Source organism: Ochotona curzoniae, unplaced genomic scaffold (assembly GCF_017591425.1).
Source record: "Ochotona curzoniae isolate NIBS_2020 unplaced genomic scaffold, NIBS_Ocur_1.0 contig_3527, whole genome shotgun sequence".
NCBI lineage: Eukaryota > Metazoa > Chordata > Mammalia > Lagomorpha > Ochotonidae > Ochotona > Ochotona curzoniae.
This window is the reverse complement of record NW_024465897.1, coordinates 770,263-788,450: the sequence shown is the minus strand read 5'-3', so window position 1 is coordinate 788,450 and position 18,188 is coordinate 770,263. Positions and strand designations below refer to the sequence as shown.

The 18,188-nt window shown below is 51.0% G+C and overlaps 1 protein-coding gene across 1 annotated transcript; it reads right to left on the bottom strand.

The window, feature by feature from the left end:
- Positions 1-2,857: 2,857 nt before the first annotated feature.
- STX5 (syntaxin 5) lies at positions 2,858-18,126 on the bottom strand. Its single transcript, XM_040981909.1, has 11 exons — positions 18,022-18,126; positions 17,219-17,456; positions 16,303-16,373; positions 16,093-16,148; positions 15,905-15,975; positions 11,672-11,788; positions 11,535-11,591; positions 11,282-11,363; positions 10,509-10,615; positions 10,247-10,368; positions 2,858-3,610 (listed from the first exon to the last, which is right to left on the bottom strand). The coding sequence occupies exons 2-11, from the start codon at positions 17,435-17,437 to the stop codon at positions 3,451-3,453; spliced, it is 1,062 nt and encodes a 353-aa protein (XP_040837843.1). The 5' UTR covers positions 17,438-17,456; positions 18,022-18,126; the 3' UTR covers positions 2,858-3,450.
- Between the last annotated feature and the right edge of the window lie 62 nt (positions 18,127-18,188).

The window sequence follows — 18,188 nt, the reverse complement described above, 5'->3', positions numbered from 1 at the left end:
GCCCAAAGTTATTTTCTCTGTCTTTCCAATAAAAAATAAATGCCAGGGCCACAGCTGGGTTGAGTGCCACCAGTGAAACCTTGAATGCACCAAGATCCCGTATGGGCGCCAGATCCAATCCCAACAGACCCACTTCCCATCCAGCTCCTTGCTTGTGGCCTGGGAAGGCAGTCGGGTAGGGCCCAAAGCCTTGGAACCCTCCACCCATGTGGGAGACCTGGAGGAGGCTCTGGACTCCTGCCTTCAGACTGGCTCAGCTCCAGCCATCACGGCCACGTGGGGAGTGAACCATCGGACGGAAGATCTTTTGGTCTCCCCTCTTCTCATCTGCCTTTCTAATAAAAAATAAATAGGGCCCAGCATGGTGTCCTAGCTGCTAAAGTTCTCACCTTGAAAGCACCAGGATCCCATACGAGTGCTTTTCTAATCCAGCTGTTTCTGCTTCCCATCCAGTTCCCTGCTTCTGGCATGGGAAAGCGGTCAAGGACGGGACGGCCCAAAGCCTTGGAACCCTGTACCCCCTTGGAAGACCTGGAGGAAGTTCCTGGCTCCTGGCTCTGGATCGGTGCAGCACCGCCTATTGCAGTCACTTGGGAAGTGAATCAATGGATGGAAGATCTTCTGTCTCTCCTCCTCTCTGTATATCTGACTTTGCAATAAAAATAAATACATCTTTTAAAAAAATAAAAAACAAACTTACCATACTCTATAGAATGGGTTCGTGTTCCAGGTGCTGTGCTAATAATCCAATCACTGTTTTAAACGTTTCTTTTATTGGAAAGTCAAAAAGAGGAGAGACAGGAAGATTTTTCTGTCCGTTGATTCACTCATCAAATGGCCACAATGGCCGGAGCTGAGGTGATCCAAAGCCAGAAGCCAGAAGCTTCTTCCAGATCTCCTCTGCGGATGAGGGCCCCAAAGCTTTGAGCCATCCTTGGCTGTATCCCCAGGATACAAGGAGGGAGCTGGATGGGAAGTGGGGCTGATGGGATTAAAACCAGTGACCCTATGGGACTCTGGCACGCTCAAGGCGAGGACTTTAGCCACTAGACTGCTGCCCTAGCACCAGTTTTGTTGTTGTTTTCTATTTTGCCCACCTTTTTAAGATTTATTCTTTTTGGAAAGGGGGATGAGAAGGCAGAGATTTACAGAGATGTGAGAATGATTTTCCATTCGCTGCTTTGTTCCTGAAATGGTGACAAGTGAATCTGAGGTGATGCAAAGCCAGGAGCCAGGAGCTTCTGGATCTCCCACGTGGGTACAAGGTCCCCAAGCTTTGGGCTGTCCTCGACTGCTTTCCCAGACCACAAGCAGGGAGCTGGATGGGAAGTGGAGCAGCCAGGACATGAACTGCACCCAAATGGAATCCCAGCCCCTATAGTAAAAGGTGAGGATTTAGCCACTGAAGCACTGTTCTGGGACCCTAGTTCCCTGTTCACATACCTGGGTAAACAGTGGATGGTGCTGCAGTCACTGGACCCCCGTAACCTATGCGGAAGACCTTGACTGAGCTGCAGGTTCCCAGCTTCAGCATGGCCCAGGCCTGGACACAGTGGCCATTTGTGAACCAGAGGAAGATCTCTGCTTCTCCTTCCAACTGCCTTTTAAATAGTTTATGTTTTCAGGATTTGTTGATTTTTGGCCTCGCCTTGCATCCACTGGGATCCCATATGGTCACCAGTTTGTATCCTAACTGCTCCTCTTCCCATCCAGCTCCCTGCTTGTGGACTGGGAATGCAGTGGGGTACAGCTCAAAGTCTAGGATCCTGCACACGTGTGGGAGACCCAGAAGAGGTTTCTGGCTCCTGGCCTTGGATCAGCGCAGCACCAGCTATTGCAACCACTTGGGGAGAGAATCAGCAGTCAGCTCCATCTGTTTGTTCTTTCTGTATATTTGTCTCCAAAAAAAATAAAGAAGTACTTATTTTTACTTTTTAAGACAGATTTAGAGGAAAGATCTTCTAGTCATTGGTTCATTCCCCAAAGGGCCTCAATGGCTGGAGCTGAGCTGACACAATGCGATGCCAGGAACTTCTTCCAGGTTTCCCACGTGGGTGCAGGGTCCCAAGGTTTTGCGCCATCCTCTCCTGCTTTCCCAGGTCACAGGCCAGGAGCTGGATGGGAAGTGAGGCCACTGGGATTAGAACCGGCACCCATATGGGACCCTGGTAGTTGCAGGGGAAAGATTAGCTAATTGAACCATTGTGCCAGCCCTGTAAATAAATCTTAAAAACAAAACAAAAAAGCCCCGTCAGGGCCACAGGCTCTCCCAGGCCCCTAAAAGCACCAGGGCCAGTCCCTGAGTACTGTGGTTACTGAGCTTCTTCTGAGATGCATCATACGGTAGGACTGCACTGACCTCAGAATGGTGGATTGTGGGTTCTGGTCTGGAAGAACCAGGAAGTTATTAACCTCCATGAGGGGTACTATGGGCTCGTCTCTCCTCCGAACCCTTGGCTTTGTGTTGATCTGCAATGGCTGTGTGAAGGCAGCTGAAGCTGGAACAGGGGCCATTCTTTTATCCCCTGGCAGTAGGCATGCCTCATTCAGCTCCAGGAGACACTGGGACAGAAGGGTTGGAGGACACGGATGAAACTGGTCCAGATACTGTATGGAGTGTCGCCACCCTTTGGGTACCCATGCTGGATCCTGCTCCCACCGTTGACAGGAATTTCCCTGGTAATAAGGTGCAGCTGCACTCAGCTAGCCCCTGCCTGCGGGGGGCACAGGGCCCAAGGGCTGCCCCAACAACAGCGGCGACCCCCGAGCCTTTTTGTTCTAGCACTGGGCAGCAGCATCGCTCCCTCTGCTGCCCACACTCTAGGACGCGCCCACCTGGAAATGACGACATGGCTCGTGAGGCTGACAGTCTCCTTGTAATTGGGAGAGCACTGGCTGCAGCACGTTTGGCAGATTCTGAGTCACCTGCAGCTGCCAGGCAGGGCTGTGCGGGCAGCTGAAGGGCTCGGGGCCCAACTTCAGTGGCGCAGACGAAACAGCAGGAGCTCGAGCTCCAGCCCAGAAAGCAAAGTTGGTCCCTGGGACAGCCTGGCTTCCCTTTCGCGCTCCTGGACAGCTGATGAAGGACATGCTTGCCACTGCTGCCGCCGAAGCGTCCTCTGGGAGAGGCTGGGGAGGGTTATGAAAACTCCTAGTGGAGACATTCTCCCTGCGGGCCCCCGGCTGGCCTCTGCTCCTTTCCAGCCACCTCCCAGCACAGTCCAAATCTAGAACCGTGTGATTTAAGGGTCTGAGGGTAGGAAGGGGAGGGTCACGTGGTCAGTGGCATGGGGTGGGGAGGATCACGGGCAGCGGCCAGTCTCAGCCGTTGCAAGGAAGCAGGGCCTCTCTCCCCAGCACCCTGCACAGGCTCAGTGGCAACACTGGTCACCTGCCCTCCCAGGAGGGCTGCTAGACCTGCCCCCCCAAGTGCCTCAGTGTGGTCAGGGTTCACGCAAGGAAGACCACAAAGATGATGAAGAAGACAATGAGGATGAGGAAAATTTTGACCATGAGCCACCGGTTGGAGGTGACCGACTGGAAGTACTTGAGGATCTCTGAGTGGGCGGCCTCGACATCCAGCTGGGCTCCTAGCACGTTCTCGTCGATCCTGGGAGCAGGGCCGGGAGAGGAGACAGAAGGACACTGCATTAAAAAGGATGCTGCCCACGTCTATTTACCAACATGGTGAGATGGCCACAGCATGTGCAAGCAAAGTGCACGCATACCCTCTGACTCCATTTGCGTGTGGAAAGGCTCTGAAGGGCTTGGGGCTGGAAATCACCTCTGCCACGGGACAGCCCATGGCTCCTCATCTTCAAAGCGAGGAATCACAAACCCTGCCTCTTCCCAGCCTGCTGGCTGCAGTGAGTTAACAATCCTGAACCCCAATGGGAGCAGCTCACAGGTGACTGGCGTGGAGGAGCAACATGCTGAACTGCTGCCTGCAATGCTGTCATCCCATACTGGAGTGTCAGTCTGAGTCCTGGTCGCTCACCTTCTGATTCAGGCCCCTGTTAATACACCTGAGAAAGCAGCAGAGATGGCCTGAGCACGAGCGCGGGGGAGTGCACCACGTGGGAAACCTACAAGGAGCTCCTAGCTCTCACCTTGAACTGGCCGTTGTTGCTACTTGGGGAGAAGACCACGTGAAGGAAGATCTGCCCCCTCTGTCACTCTGCTCTTCAAATAAATAAAATTATACCAGTGTTTACTGATCATGAACATGTACTGCATTGGCAAACGGGAGGCGAGAGTCCACAGACACTCAGGAAATCCTGCTTCTAAGCAAAACAGGAAGAAAAACTGGATGAGACAGACACAAAGTCAGGGGATGAGAAAAGCCCGACATAAGAACTTATTTCTGTGAGATGCAGAAATGCCTCAAAAGAACAGGCATCTGTTAACAGGTAGCAAGAGAAAATTTCCCACAGCCAACCTGCATAAGCAATCCTAAAATTCAATGATTTTAAAAAATCATCTTTTAAAAAACCATTTATTTTGGGGCCCACCACGGTGGCCTAGTGGCTAAAAGTCCTCGCCTAGAACGTGCCAGGATCCCATATAGGTGCTAGTTCTAATCCCAGCGGCCCCACTTCCCATCCATTTCCTTGCTTATGGCATGGGAAAGCAATCGAGGACGGCCCAAAGCCTTGGGACTCTGCACCCACATGGGAGACCCGGAGGAAGCTCCTGGTTCCTGGCTTCGGATTGGCTCAGCTTCAGCTGTTGTGGCCACTTGGGGAGTGAATCATCGGATGAAGATCCTCTTCTCTGTCTCTCCTCCTCTCTGTATATCTGCATTTCCAATAAATAAATCTTAAACAAAAAAAAATTTATTGGAAAGTCAGATACACAGAGGAGGAGGAGAGACAGAGAAGATCTTCGTCCAATGGTTCACTCCCCAAGTGGCCGCAACGGCTGGAGCTGAGCCAAGTTGAAACCAGGAGCCTTTGTGGGTGCATTTGTTACTTTATACAAATAAAGCTCATTTTGGCAATTATGAATGGTCCTCTTAACAAAAATACATAAAACCTAATAAATGCAATTTGGTAGGTAAGAGTTTAGTCCAGAACTATTGAGTGACAACTCACAGAGGGTAACTCTGGTGGTTAAAGAAAGAAATGAAACTGAAGGGAACTAGGAGAATCATAAAATGGAACTGAATGAGAAAGAACATAAGAGCAGAGGCAGAGGACTCCGAGGGAAGCCAGAAAGGGGAAGCTAGCAAAGGCCGGAAGGCGGACACGTGTCCAGCAGTGCAGTGACCACCAGTGCAGTCTGCACAGCGAGGACAGGAGCACAGGCGCAGCTCAGACTGGACACGGCAGCGCCTGAACCCAGGCAGGCCACCTGACCAAGACGAGCCGACTTGAGATGCTGGTTTTCTGCCATGCAGTTTCCCCAAGAGAAATAAGGAAAAAGGATACAGAAAGACTGGATACAGATCTATTTACCCAGATTTAAGAAATCTGATCATCACACACTAATGAGGGATTATAAGTCATGGAATAAAAACACAAGAGAGGTATTTTCCATCTGCTGCTTCACTCCCCAAACAGCTGCACTGGACGGACCTGGGCTGGGATGAAGCCAGGAGCCAGGAGTTTCTTGCATGTCTCCCACATGGGTGCAGGGGCCCAAGGCTTTGTGCCATCCTCAACTGCTTTCCCAGGCCACAAACAGGGAGTTACATTGGAGTGGAGCCTAAGATATTCAAAGTGGCACCCATATAGGATGCCAATACTGTAGGGAGTCTTCTTTACCTACCCATGCCCTGGGCCCCAGAACCATTTCTTACATGTTGAAGCACAGAACTAATGAACAAATGAGGGTCCAGGATGGTAGCCTAGTGGCCAAAGTCCTTGCTTTGCATGAGCTGAGATCCCATATGGGTGCAAGTTCATGGGATAGTAATAGATGACGGCCCAAACCCTTGGCATCCTGCACCCACGTGGGAGACCAGAGGAAGCCCCTGGCTCCTGGCTTTAGATTGGCACAGCTCTGGCCATTGCAGTCAGTTGGGGACTCAATCAGTGAACAGAAGATTTTCCTCTGTCTCTTCTGCTCTCTGTAAATCTAACTTTTCAATAATAATAAAAAAACCACTTTTTTTTTTTAGATTTATTTGTATTGGAAAGTCAGATATTCAGAGGAGGAGAGACAGAGGAAGATCTTCCGTCTGTTGATTCGCTGTTTGCATCATCGGACAGAGATTCTTCCTCTGCTCCCCCACCCCCATATCTGACTTTGCAACAGAAATAAATCTTTTTAAAAAAAAATGCGTGGAGTTAAGAACTTACATGTAATTTTAACATATTGTTTACTCAACACTATGTTAATTAATTCATAACGATATATATTGTTGCTGCTAGGGCTTTTAATTGATCGGGATCTTGCTCTCTTGGCCCTGCCTTCAGACCAGAGAAGGTCTCCCCAAGAAGCAGATGAACTTATCTGGATAATAAGATGCTGGACTCTATGCTTGGTATATGCTTACAATGAAGGTGTCTGAACTGAACTTGAACTGGAATCCCAGTACCTATGGAACTGTGTCTCATAATACAATGTAATCAATAATTTTTAAAAAATGAACAATTAAAAAAAAAACATTAAAAAAAAATACGTGGAATGCAGTGTAGGGCAGCCTAGGTGGCCGTCACCCCCACGGCAGAGTTCCTGCTCCTTGCGCTGGCCGGCACCTGCAATCCCTCAGGATGCTGAGCTGCAGCAGATGAGCCCACAAGCAGAGTAGCCGGGACTTGAACCGGGCACTTGGGAACGAGACGCATGCGTCCTACATGATGCCTGCAAGCTGTGCAAGCGCCTGCCTCAGCTTCCACCTTACCCATGAGCAGCCAACCCCGTCCTCCCTGCTCACTCCTTGATGCATGTTCTTCTTCCCTCTTTTTCGGTTTCCTCCCATGATTGAGACTTAAGTTCAAAAATGGACTGCTACTCTGGGCTTTTAATCTTTCTACACACATACACGCTCACTCCCTCACTTCTATGTCCAGCTTAAAATTCCAATTCTGCCTATACTTCCATCTGTCCCTCAGGCCTGATTTCTACACTCCATCTACAGATGCCCTCACAATCTCCAGGTAAATGTCTCACAGACAATGTGTACCTGCTGCAGTGCGCGACAGCAAACCCAGCTCTGCCTTCAGACTCTTCACAAATCCTTTCCCTCACGATCTCTATTCAGCGCATGAAGCTCTTATTTGGCCTCTGTTCTAAAACATGTTCACAGTCCAGCTTACTAACCAACTATCCCACTAGCACCACTGTGGTTCCTGCTGCCATCCTCTCATGACTATATTACCATCTGTTGTTGTTTTCAAACACTTTATTTTCTTTGAAAGACAGAATTACAGAGATAAGGAGAGACACAGAGAAACAGAGAGAGACAGGTCTTCCATCCAATGGTTTACTCTGCAAATGGCTGCAATGGCCAGAACTCAACTGATCCTAAGCCAGGGGCCAAGAGCTTTCTCCAGGTCTCCCACGTGGGTGCAGGGTTTGATCTGTTATCTCTACTTTCCCAGGCCACAAGCAGGGAGCTGGGTAGAAAGTAGAGCAGCTGAGACATGAATCAGTACCGTATGCCATATCGAATGCTGGCGCTATGGGCTGAGGTCTAGTCCACAACTCCACAGTGCCAACCTCAACCACAACTGTATTACTGCAATGCCCTGCTCTGCCCTCCTCTCATTGCTTGTACATCAGCCCCAACAACGTTGTAAATAAAAGTCGTGGTCCTTTTAGACAAGTCAGATCATACGACCTCTATCAAAGCTGCCACAGCTCCCACGCCACTGATCGGATGTCATAGCTCGACAATCTTCCTACACGGCCCCATGACACGCCCCGTGTGAACTGCTCCCACACCTGCAACGGCCTCTGCTGTGCATCAAACACATTACTAAGCGAACATCTTTAGAAAAGTCCTTCCCTGGGGCCCAGTGTGATGGCTCAAATGCCTAATTCTCCACCTCCAAGCACTGGGATCACATATGGGCACCCATTCGTGTCCTGGCTGCTCCACTTCCCACCCAGTTCCCTGCTTGTAGCCTGGGAAGGCATTAGAGGATGGTTCAAGCAATTTGGGGCCCTGCACCCATGTGGGAGACCCAGGGGAAGCTCCTGACTTCAGTCTGGCTCAGCTCTGGCCTTTTGGGGAAGGAACCAGCAGATGGATGATATGTCTCTCTCCTCTCTTTGCAACTTTGACTTTCAAATAAACAAATACTTCTTTTTAAAAAAGTCAGAGAGGGGCCCAGCACAGTAGCTTAGTGGCTAAAGTCCTTGCCTCACATGCACTGGGATCCCATAGATAGAACAGCTGGAGTTTCTATGTTGGCTGCTCAACTTCCCATCCAGCTCCTTGCTTGTTGCCTGGGAAAGCAGTTGAGGACAGCCCAAAACCTTGGAACACTGCACCCACTGGGAGACCCAGAAGAAGTTCCTGGCTCCTGGCTTAGGATCAGCTCAACTCTGGCCACTGCAGTCACTTGAGGAGTGAACCTGTGGATAAAAAAATCTTTCTTTCTGTCTCTACTTTTCTCTGTAAATCTGACATTCTGATAAAAATAAGAGAGAGGGACAAACAGATCACAAAGTGCTTGTACTTGTGGAACTTATATCCTACTACGGAGATTCTAAAATGAAAAATACACAAGCAAATGGCCCAATATGTTTAATAATGATAAATGACAGAACATAAAAGTAGAGCAAGATAGGCATGGGCATTTGGCCCGCTGGTTCAAACATCTCTGGCAACACCCACATCCTTTATCAGATTGCCTGGGTTCCAGCCAGACTGAGTTCCCAGCTGCCAGTTCAGTCTGACCCAGTCCTGGCTGTTGGTGGCCTTTGAGCTCACTCTAGCTGAGTCTCTCAAAAAACAAGAAAAGAAGTCATATCACCAGAGCTGCTTTCTCTGACACCCGGTCTGATATTCAAACTCAGTTCCTTTCCTAACATTTAATTTTATTGAAAGGCAGAAAAGGAGAGACAAAGAGAAAGATCTGGGCCTGGTGCGGTGGCCTAGCGGCTAAAAGTCCTCTCCTTGAATGCACCGGGATCCCATATGGGCATCAGTTCTAATCCCAGCAGGTCCACTTCCCATCCAGTTCCCTTCTTGTGACCTGGGAAAGCAGTCGAGGACGGTCCAAAGCCTTAGGACCCTGCATCCATGTGGGAGACCTAGAAGAAGCGTCTGGCTCCTGGCTTCAGATTGAAACAGCACGGGCCGTTGTGGTCACTTGGGGAGTGAATCATCGGATGGAAGACCTTCCTCTCTGTCTCTCCTCTCCTCATATCTGACTTTGCAATAAAAAATAAATAAATCTTAGACAGAGAGAGAGATCCTTCATCTGCTAATTCACTCCCCAAATGGCCACAGCAGCTGGAGATGAGCTGATCTGAAGCCAGGAGTCAGAAGCTTCTTCTGAGTCTCCCATGTGGTCCCAAAGCTTTGAGTCATCCTCTGCTGCTTTCTCGGACCATAAGCAGGAAGCTGGATGAGAAGTGGGTCAGTTGAGACTCAAAACAGCAGCCACATGTAAGGCTTTAACCCACTATGCGAAGGCTCCTGAATTACTTTCTTTTTACACCATATGCCTTAAATTCTCTGTATAGTTCCTGTAATTACTGGACATTTTCTTATGGTAAATTTTTTCTTTAATTTTTATTTGAAAAGCAGAGAATCACAGATCTCTGTCTACTGATTAACTTATAAAATCTGAAACTACTAGGCGTGAGGCAGGCTGACGTCAGGAACATTTGGGTGGCAAGGCCCCAATTAACGGAGCCCTCACCTGCTGTCTCCCAGGGTACACACCAGCAAGACGGACGCCTGAGTGCAGCCAGACTTGAGCTCAGGCACTGAGCGCGGCACCCCACAGCATCACAGCTGTTATGCCACCTGCCCACTCCCTACATGCTTATATGTAATGGCTTTCCCCACCTGTCCTATTAAATTCAATACATAGTGTATAATGTAAACTCCGTAACACAGACTTGACTCACTATCCCAGTTACCCCAGCTCCCAGAGCCCTGCCTGTGTGACACGGAGCAGGGATGTGTAGCTAGGATGTGCTGAGTACCTGGAAGCAGGTGAATTGGAGCCAGTGGGTGCAAAAGGTCACTTGACTCTTTCAGAGGGCACCAAGCTGTCCTGGGACCCCAAACCAGAAATCCCAAGCGAGGCTCTTCTGTGGGGGGAGAGAGAGACCGTCTCACCTCTGAATGGTTTCTTCCTGTTCCTTAACCATGTGTGCCAGCTGCTGAAAGATGGAGCCCAGCTCAACAATTGTAGACTCTATGTTCTGCATGGTGTCTGCTCGACTCTGGATGTAGGAATCCTTCAGGGGAGGGAGAGAGCGCATGAGCAGGAAGCTTCTTCAGGGCAGGGGCTCTGTCTTCAGGGCCCTCCCAGCTTGCCATTCAGACACTCATGGGGAGCACAGAGTTGCTGATCCTCCCCAGTTCCAAGCCTGGGTACCTGCTCATCAATGAGCTGCAGTTGCTGGCTGGTCCTAGAGTCCATCATGTCGATGGTCACATCCCCGGAGGCACGGGGCTCTGCTCCCAAAACTGCAGGGCCACCCGCTGGAGGGAGAAAGAAGGCAGGGCACATTGAATGGTTCAAAGGCCTCTCTGAGCCTCAGCTTTCTCACCTATAAAGTGGCAGACAATGACAGCGGCCTCTTAAAGTGTGTCTGTGAAAAGTGATGTAACGACTGGATATTACAAATGTAATTCCAGAAACCAGCAGGCTGGCTCAGGGGCTATATCCTCTCCTTCCAAGCGCTGGGATCCCATGGGTGCTGGTTCTTGTCTCGGCTGTTCCACTTCCCATCCAGCTCCCTGCTTGTGGCCTGGGAAAGCAGTAGAGGATGGCCCAAAGTCTTAGGATCCTGCACCTACATGGAAGACCTAAAGGAAGCTCCTGGCTCCTGGCTTTGGATCAGCTCAGCTTCAGCCAATGTGGCCACTTCAGCAGTGAACCAACAGTTGGAAAACCTTCCTCTGTACCTCCTTCTCTCTACAAAATCTGTCTTTCCAATACACAAATTTCAAAAAAATGTAATTCCGTTTGACCCAATAGTGAGACCGGGGGAACTAAGCACACATCATGAACCCTCACAATCAAATTTGATCTCCAAGAGATAAAGCTGATAACTTCCATGCCCCTCCAATCCCCTACTGAACACCTGCGGGCGGAGGACACTGACAAGCACAGCCAGAGTAACTAAATCTCCGTCTGTGACTTACCCAGGTGGTTGGGGGCTAGTGGGAGGGCTGCCACGGATGCCCGGGAGAACTGTTCCCGCCGGCTTTTCTGCTGCTTCAAGTTCTGGGGTTTGGAACAAACGCAAAGCACATGAGGCCCCTGGAAAGCAGGCCTGTGAAAGTGCTCCCTCCTCCTGGCCTCAGGACCCCAAGCGACCTGTCCGCTTCCCCCTGCCTTCCTGGCCCCTGACTCGCTTTTCTGCCTGCCTCCCTCCCCCACTGAGATGACTCTCACCTCTGTCCTCACTTCCAGAACCGATTTGAAGTCATTGGACATGGAAGCCAGTTTTGACTAGAAGCAAAGGAGAGTAGGTCAGCCTGGGCAGGCAACACCTTCCTTCCCCTCCCCATTCTCGCCTGGCTGGACCCCACCTGTAAGGAGACCACGATGGTGTTGGAGTGGGTCTGCAGGTGCCGGCCGCTCTGGCTGCCCTTGGCCCTCACAAAATCCTGAAGCTGGGCGATTTGTTTATTGAGGCTGTTGATGTCCTGGGGAAAAGAGCCCATAGAAAAACAGCATTAATCAAGGAGTCCTCAGCAGGTGTCTGTCCCAGGGGCCTCTGCGAAAGGGTATGAGGTACTAGCAAGCAAGAGCATCACAGCCCACTGACAAGGGTCTTCTGGTATTTTCCATGCTCTGGTATTTGCTCCAACTCTGGCCCTGTAGAGAAGAGGCAGAAAGAGGTAACGTCGGGCCCTGTCCATCCGCAGACTTGTTTACCCCCTCACACCTTCTGCGCTGTTCTACTCTGTGAGGCCATGTTCATGGCCACAGCACGCTCTCAAAGATCAAAATATCCAAAGTAGCTGACCAACAAAGGACTTGAACAGAACTTAGGAAAAGGGAAGTGTTACAAGAATCAGAGGCAGTAACAGAATTATTTCAAAGGACTTACACACACAGAATTTCTTTCAACAATTATTGCTGGAACAAAAGCTACACCTTGCCTAAAGTCACAGAGGATGAGCCAGCAACACGATGTGATTTCATTTTTCCAGATTAGATTCATGTGTCACCTGCTCCCCACCCCAGCCTCTCAAGGGACATGGAGGTGGCTTTGGGGGCTGAGGCAAAGAAGAGAAAGTGCTTCAGGGTGGTAGCTAGAGCTGGGGGCTTGGCAGGGTGGACTCAGATAAAAGAACAGGGAGTACAACAAACAACCTGGAAGAAAAAAGCAGATTAATATCTAGTGTCTTGGGGCGGCACCATGGTGTATGGTAGGCTAAGCCTCTGCCTGTGACACCCTCATCCCAGACAGGCACTGAGTTCGGATCCCAGCTGCGCCATTTCCGGTCCTATGGACAAGCCAATGTAAGATCTTTCTCTTCTCTGTACCTCTACCTTTCAAAGAAAATAAACAGAAAGACTTTTTTCTAGCTTTTCTCTAGTATGCCAACCCTACTCACTCTCTTATGACCCCCAGATTCCTCTCCACGAGCTCCTGCAGCCTCCTTACAGCTCCCAGACTGTCCAAATGCTCTAGCCTAGACACCAATGGTAGGGGGTCTGGCAAGGTAGCCTAGTGGTCAAGGTCCTTGCCTTGCATGTGCCAGGATACCATATGGGTGCTGATTCGTGTCCCAGTTGTTCCACTTCCCTTCCAGCTCCCTGCCTGTGACCTGGGAGGATGGCCCAAAGTCTTGGGACCCTACACCCATGTGGGAACAAGCTCCTGGCTCCTGGCTTCTGATCAGTTCAGCTTTGGGCCATTGTAGTCACTCTCTCTGCCTCTTTCTCTCTGTAAATCAAACTTTCCAATAAATAAATAAATCTTAAAAAAAAAAAAAAAAAGAAAAGAAAAAGAAACGAGTGGTAGGGGCCCAGTGTGATAGTGTAGTGGTTAAGGTCCTTGCCTTGAATGTACCAGGATCCCATATGGGCACCAGTTCTAGTCCCAGTGGCCCCGCTTCCCATCCAGCTCCCTGCTTATGGCCTGGGAAAGCAGTCGAGGACGGCCCAAAGCCTTGGGACCCTGCACCCGTGTGGGAGACCTGGAAGAAGCTCTTGTCTCCTGGCTTCGGATTGGCTCAGCTCCGGCCACTGCGGCCACTTGGGGAGTAAACCACTGGAAGGAAGATCTTCCTCTCTGTATTTCCTCCTCTATATCTGCTTTTCCAACAGAAATAAATAAATCTTAAATATATCTATCTATCTATATATATAGATAGATATTTTTAAAGAAACATGAAAAAAAAAACCAATAAAAAAATAAAAGAAACGAATGGTAGGTAACCACTTCTCTCATAGGCACCAAAAGGAGCTTCTTAGTCACACTTCCTTCCCCCATCTACATGTTACAAGGTACTATAACCCACTGAGTGTTTATTCCCTGTGTGTTCAGGAATCCGTCAAATGTAACACCTCACATCTGTGAGGTGCAACATACTAAGCCATTCCCCACTTTGTTTTTTTTCTTCCATTTTGATGATGGCACCATTTTTTAACCAGGTAATGAGACTGAAAACTCAAAAACAATCCTTAATTCCTTATTCCTGAAATACAGATGGAACTTACCGGAAATCCAAAACTACCCTCTTATTTCAACTACACCTGCCCTAGTCCAGCCTGTCCTTAAACAAACAAACACCTGTAAGAGTCTCCCCCAGGTGGCCTTTCCCCAGCTATCCTCATTCAATCTACCTTACACATTTATCATAGTGACCTTTCAAACCCAAAGTAAGGAGATGTCTTCCTGTTGCTTAAATAAAAAATCTCCCAAGAATTTATGACTAAATCCAAGTATAACACACACTGCCGTCGGTTCTCTGGGCCGGCCACTGCGCGGTTCTCTGACCCTTCACCTCCGCTCACGGGCCTCCCTGCTGCGCTGCAGCTGCACTGGCCTCTTCAGGACATCAGCCATTATCCTCCTTTCGCTAATCCCACTTCACATACTGCATTCCCACTTTCTGGAATGTGGTCCCATCAGATCTTTGGATGACAGACTTTTCCTCACCATTAAGATCTCAAATATCACTACTCAGCCACACCAGCCCTAGATCTCCCCCATCTAAGTGAGTTGCAGCCCTCAGAAAATCAGTCAGCCAGTCAGTGATCAATTAATACAGAAATGAGTCCTAGAAAGAATTCTGAGAGGGACCAGTGTTACGGCAACAGGCGGATTCTCTACTTCCAAGCAAAGCATCCCATACGGGCACCAATTTGCGTCCCAGCTGCTCCACTTCTCATCCAGCTCCCTGCTTAGGGCCTGGGAAAGTCATGGAGGATGGCCCAGGACCTTGGGCCCCTACTGCACCCATGTGGAGGACCCAGAAGAGGTTACTTTTGGATCAGCCAAGGCTGCTGCAGCCATTTGGGGAGTGAACCAGTAGATGGAAGATCTTTCTGTCTCTCTCTCCCTGTAAATCTGCCTTTTAAATCAAAATAAATCTTAAAAAAATTATGAGAAAAGCACTGTTGTGATTCCCTGTTTATGAAAGGAAATGAAGCAAAGCGCAGTTAGGAGCTTCCCCAAGGTTGTAAGTGCCAGACCTGGCACTGGAACTCAAGCAAGCTGGCTCTCAAGTGCCTACAGTCTTGTCCCAACAGTTAAAGGAACGCTTCCCAACAGCACAGCAGACACAGAAGCGCACACACACACTCAGATTCCTACCAACTGGTTCATTTCCCAAACTCCAACTGGGTTTCTCACGTGGGTGCCTGGGACCCAACTCCTTGACTGTCAGATATCCTGGCTGCCTCCCCGAGCATACATCAGCAGGAAGCTGTAGTCAGGAGGCAGTGGAGGGCACTGAGCTCACGCAGTGAGACGGGCTGTGAGGCTACAAGCAGTATCCTAACTGCCCCGCGACGCACGTGCCTCCTTCCCAGACAGCCACAGCAGCTTCTGAGCCCCTCCGCTGCATCCATGGCCCCAGTCAGCATCCATTTCCTGCCACATCCAGGATGATTCCACACTCCTTAGCAAGGCCCACATGCTCTTCCGAAGCAGCCAGCAGCCCACCTCTCCAGCTGGCTGTCTCCCCCTCAGTCAAGAGCAGTGAGTGCCTACTCAGTGTGACAGGCATTTAGGAATACACAGAAAAAGAAATCCCCACTCCTGGGTCCCTTCCTCCTGGCTTTTTCTTTGGGGAATGAGGACAGAAGAGGTGAAGTGAGGAAAGACAAACATACATTAGGTTAATTTAGGCGAACGTTAGTACAGAAGCTATGGAAAAAGAAAACCGACTGAGGTAGTAAAGTCTGCGTGATGACATGTTAAACTTTACGCTGGGGTGGAAGGTTGCCAAGCAGGTGACCGGTGAGTCAGGACGTAACTCCCCTTTACTAAGCCACACCAGTCCACACTGGCTCCTTCCAAGCCCTGAACCTGGCGCTGATCACTACAGCTGTCAAATCCTTCCCAGCATCCTGCATCCCGGTCACCTGTCTGTCAGCTCTGCTCTGTCACACGCCTTCTGTTCATCTGAAGCTGCAACACCTCTCCTCAAACGCCCAGGAAAGCAGGAATCGTGCCTCACGGTTCTGTCAATGGGGACAGGATGACGCAGCAGAGGGGCAGGGTGATCTGGGCCGGCTCTTGCCTCTGCGGCCGTGACAGTGACCAAATGCAGGGCTCTCCAGGTGGTGATGCAGCAGCTCACCTGTTTGATGATGTATGTTAGCTCTTCGATCTCCACTGCTTTATCGTCAAAGAGGGACTTGCGCTTCGCCACTGCAGAGACAAACAAGCAGCCATGATGAATGAGACCAACGACGTGGCTCGGGGGGTCCGGCTCCTCCGCCCTCCGGGTTCGCTGCAGTTCCTGGGAAAGACCCCAAGATCACTTACAGATTGTCAGCTTCTCCAGCTTGGCAAACGTGTTGCTGAGGTCTTTCCCAATGCGCCTGCAAATGACCACTGGTGAGCACAGCGTGGGGGGGCCTTCCTCCCATTGTAGCTCTTAGGCGCAGCCATCCCCCCACCTCACTGCTGAGGGATGAGAGGTAAGCCTCCTGCTCAGACATTGCGTCACCCCGCCACCAAGCTCTCTGAACTCACTTGGCCATCAGAGTAAATTCACTGCGCTGGCGGACGGCACGCAGCGCAGGCTTATTTGTCTGGATTCCATTCTGAAAAGCAAGGTCAGAGGTGAAAACGTCACTTCTCTCTCCTTCCCCCCACTTGAAGCTTGCACTGTCTCTCAGGACCCCCTCAACTCTGTCACACTAGTGGCGTCAGATAACCCAGACTCATCAGCTACACTGTTTTCCAGGCAGATTTGAAGACGGGGAGGCCTGAGTTCAAGTCTGGACTACCTGACCTGCAGAAGCAGCACTATCCATTTCCTCTCCCTAAAACCCACTCACCTCCAACAGCTGCTGCTAAAATCAGATACCACAAAGCCTGTATTTCAGCCAGCCACCTGTAGGCATTCAACACACCTGTAGAATAATGCTGCCACCCGATCCCTCAAATCAGCATCAAACAGAAACACTGGAAAGCTCTTGAAAATCACAGAGACGTCATCAGTAAAAGCAATGATAAAGTTACTCAGGTTCCACGTGGCTTCCAAATGGAATTAAACAACAAGGGAAATCTACTTGTGAAGCACTCCCAAAATGATTTTGGTACCAGACTTCTCCCCCACTCCACCTCGATTTCATAAACTGAAAAAGTCAGGTCTAACTATTTTCATTCCACTCCCCCCTCCCATCCCCGCCCCGCACAGAGCAACTTTGTGGCTGAACTCGCTGCAGCTCAAACTCCAGGAGCCGGCCTTTCAGCTGGCTGTCCAAACACCTGCAGTCAGGGCCTGCCCTCCGGCATTCCTTCAATGCCACCCTCCAGAGAATTTCACACCAAAAACACCCAAGTCTCTAGCCTGCAGTTAACCAGCCTCTTCCCTCCAGAATCCCCCCCTTGCCATTTCCACTAACAGTGTGGGACAGGGGGTAAGGGTCGCTCTCCGCCTCACCTGACGACTCTGCAGCGACTTGCAGGCGGACAGGAACTCCTGGGTCCGATCCCGGCAGGACATGGTGTCGGGAGGGGAGGGGACCAGGATCTCTGGAGGGGGCTGCGGGCCGAGGTCGCTGCTGGCAGCAGTTGCAGGAGACAGGACCTGCGTCTTTGAGGGTCCCAGGTAGACACCCTGATCCGTGTTCTTAGACCCGTAGCGTTTCCGTGGGATCATTGAGACGCATAACCTCGGACTGTGGTGGAGGGGAGAGAGTCACTGCCCAGGCAGCCTCCTTCCCCACCAGCCCGCGACGGAGAGCGGCCACCTCCTCCTCTGGGCCCAGGCCGACCCGTCCAACTCGGTTCCGGCGACCAGAGCGCGGCCGGAGGGGGGGCTCCCGAAGCACGGACAGCGCCCTGCGGCTCCCGCCCGGCCTGTGCACCTGCTCCCTGCCCTAACAGGGCGCCCCGTGCGGCCGGGGTCTCCTCCCACACTTCAGGGAGAAACGGGGGCGGCCTTCCTGCGAGGGACACACTCTGCTGGCGGAGAGGGACCCTCTGGGTGTTTATTTGAAACAGGAAGTCCCACCTCTGCCAAAGTTCCGCCTTTCTGGCAGACTGCAACCACTCATTAGCTCATGCCCACGTCTGTCTCAGCAGGGGCTTTCCTGATTGGACGGCCAGCTACTCGCTCACTCGGAGCCCGGCCGGCAGGACTAGCGCGCTCGCCCTGGCTCCCTTCCCCCGCTCGTCGCTCTCCCGTTTGAAGTCGCTGCCCCGGGTCTCCACGGCGGCCCGATCCCTCAGGGCGTGTCCTACCTCCTGTCTGCGGCCTGCCAGCGTCTCCCTGACCGTCACCGCCTTCTCCCCGCGTTCGGAGCCGCCGAATCCCGACCCGAGGCGAGGGGCCGCCACGTCACCCACACGTAGCCCCGCCCCGCTGACGGAAAGGCAGCGCCACGCCTCTGCGAGCCGGGCCACCCGAG

Excerpts from the sequence above, each read along its gene's own strand:
- STX5 (XM_040981909.1), bottom strand. The coding sequence starts at position 17,437 with ATGATCCCACGGAAACGCTACGGGTCTAAGAACACGGATCAGGGTGTC. Across the intron at positions 11,592-11,671 it reads CCATCGTGGTCTCCTTACAG|TCAAAACTGGCTTCCATGTC; the intron begins GTGGGGTCCAGC and ends CTTTGCTTCTAG. Across the intron at positions 3,611-10,246 it reads CAGGAAGAAACCATTCAGAG|GATCGACGAGAACGTGCTAG; the intron begins GTGAGACGGTCT and ends CCCTGCTCCCAG.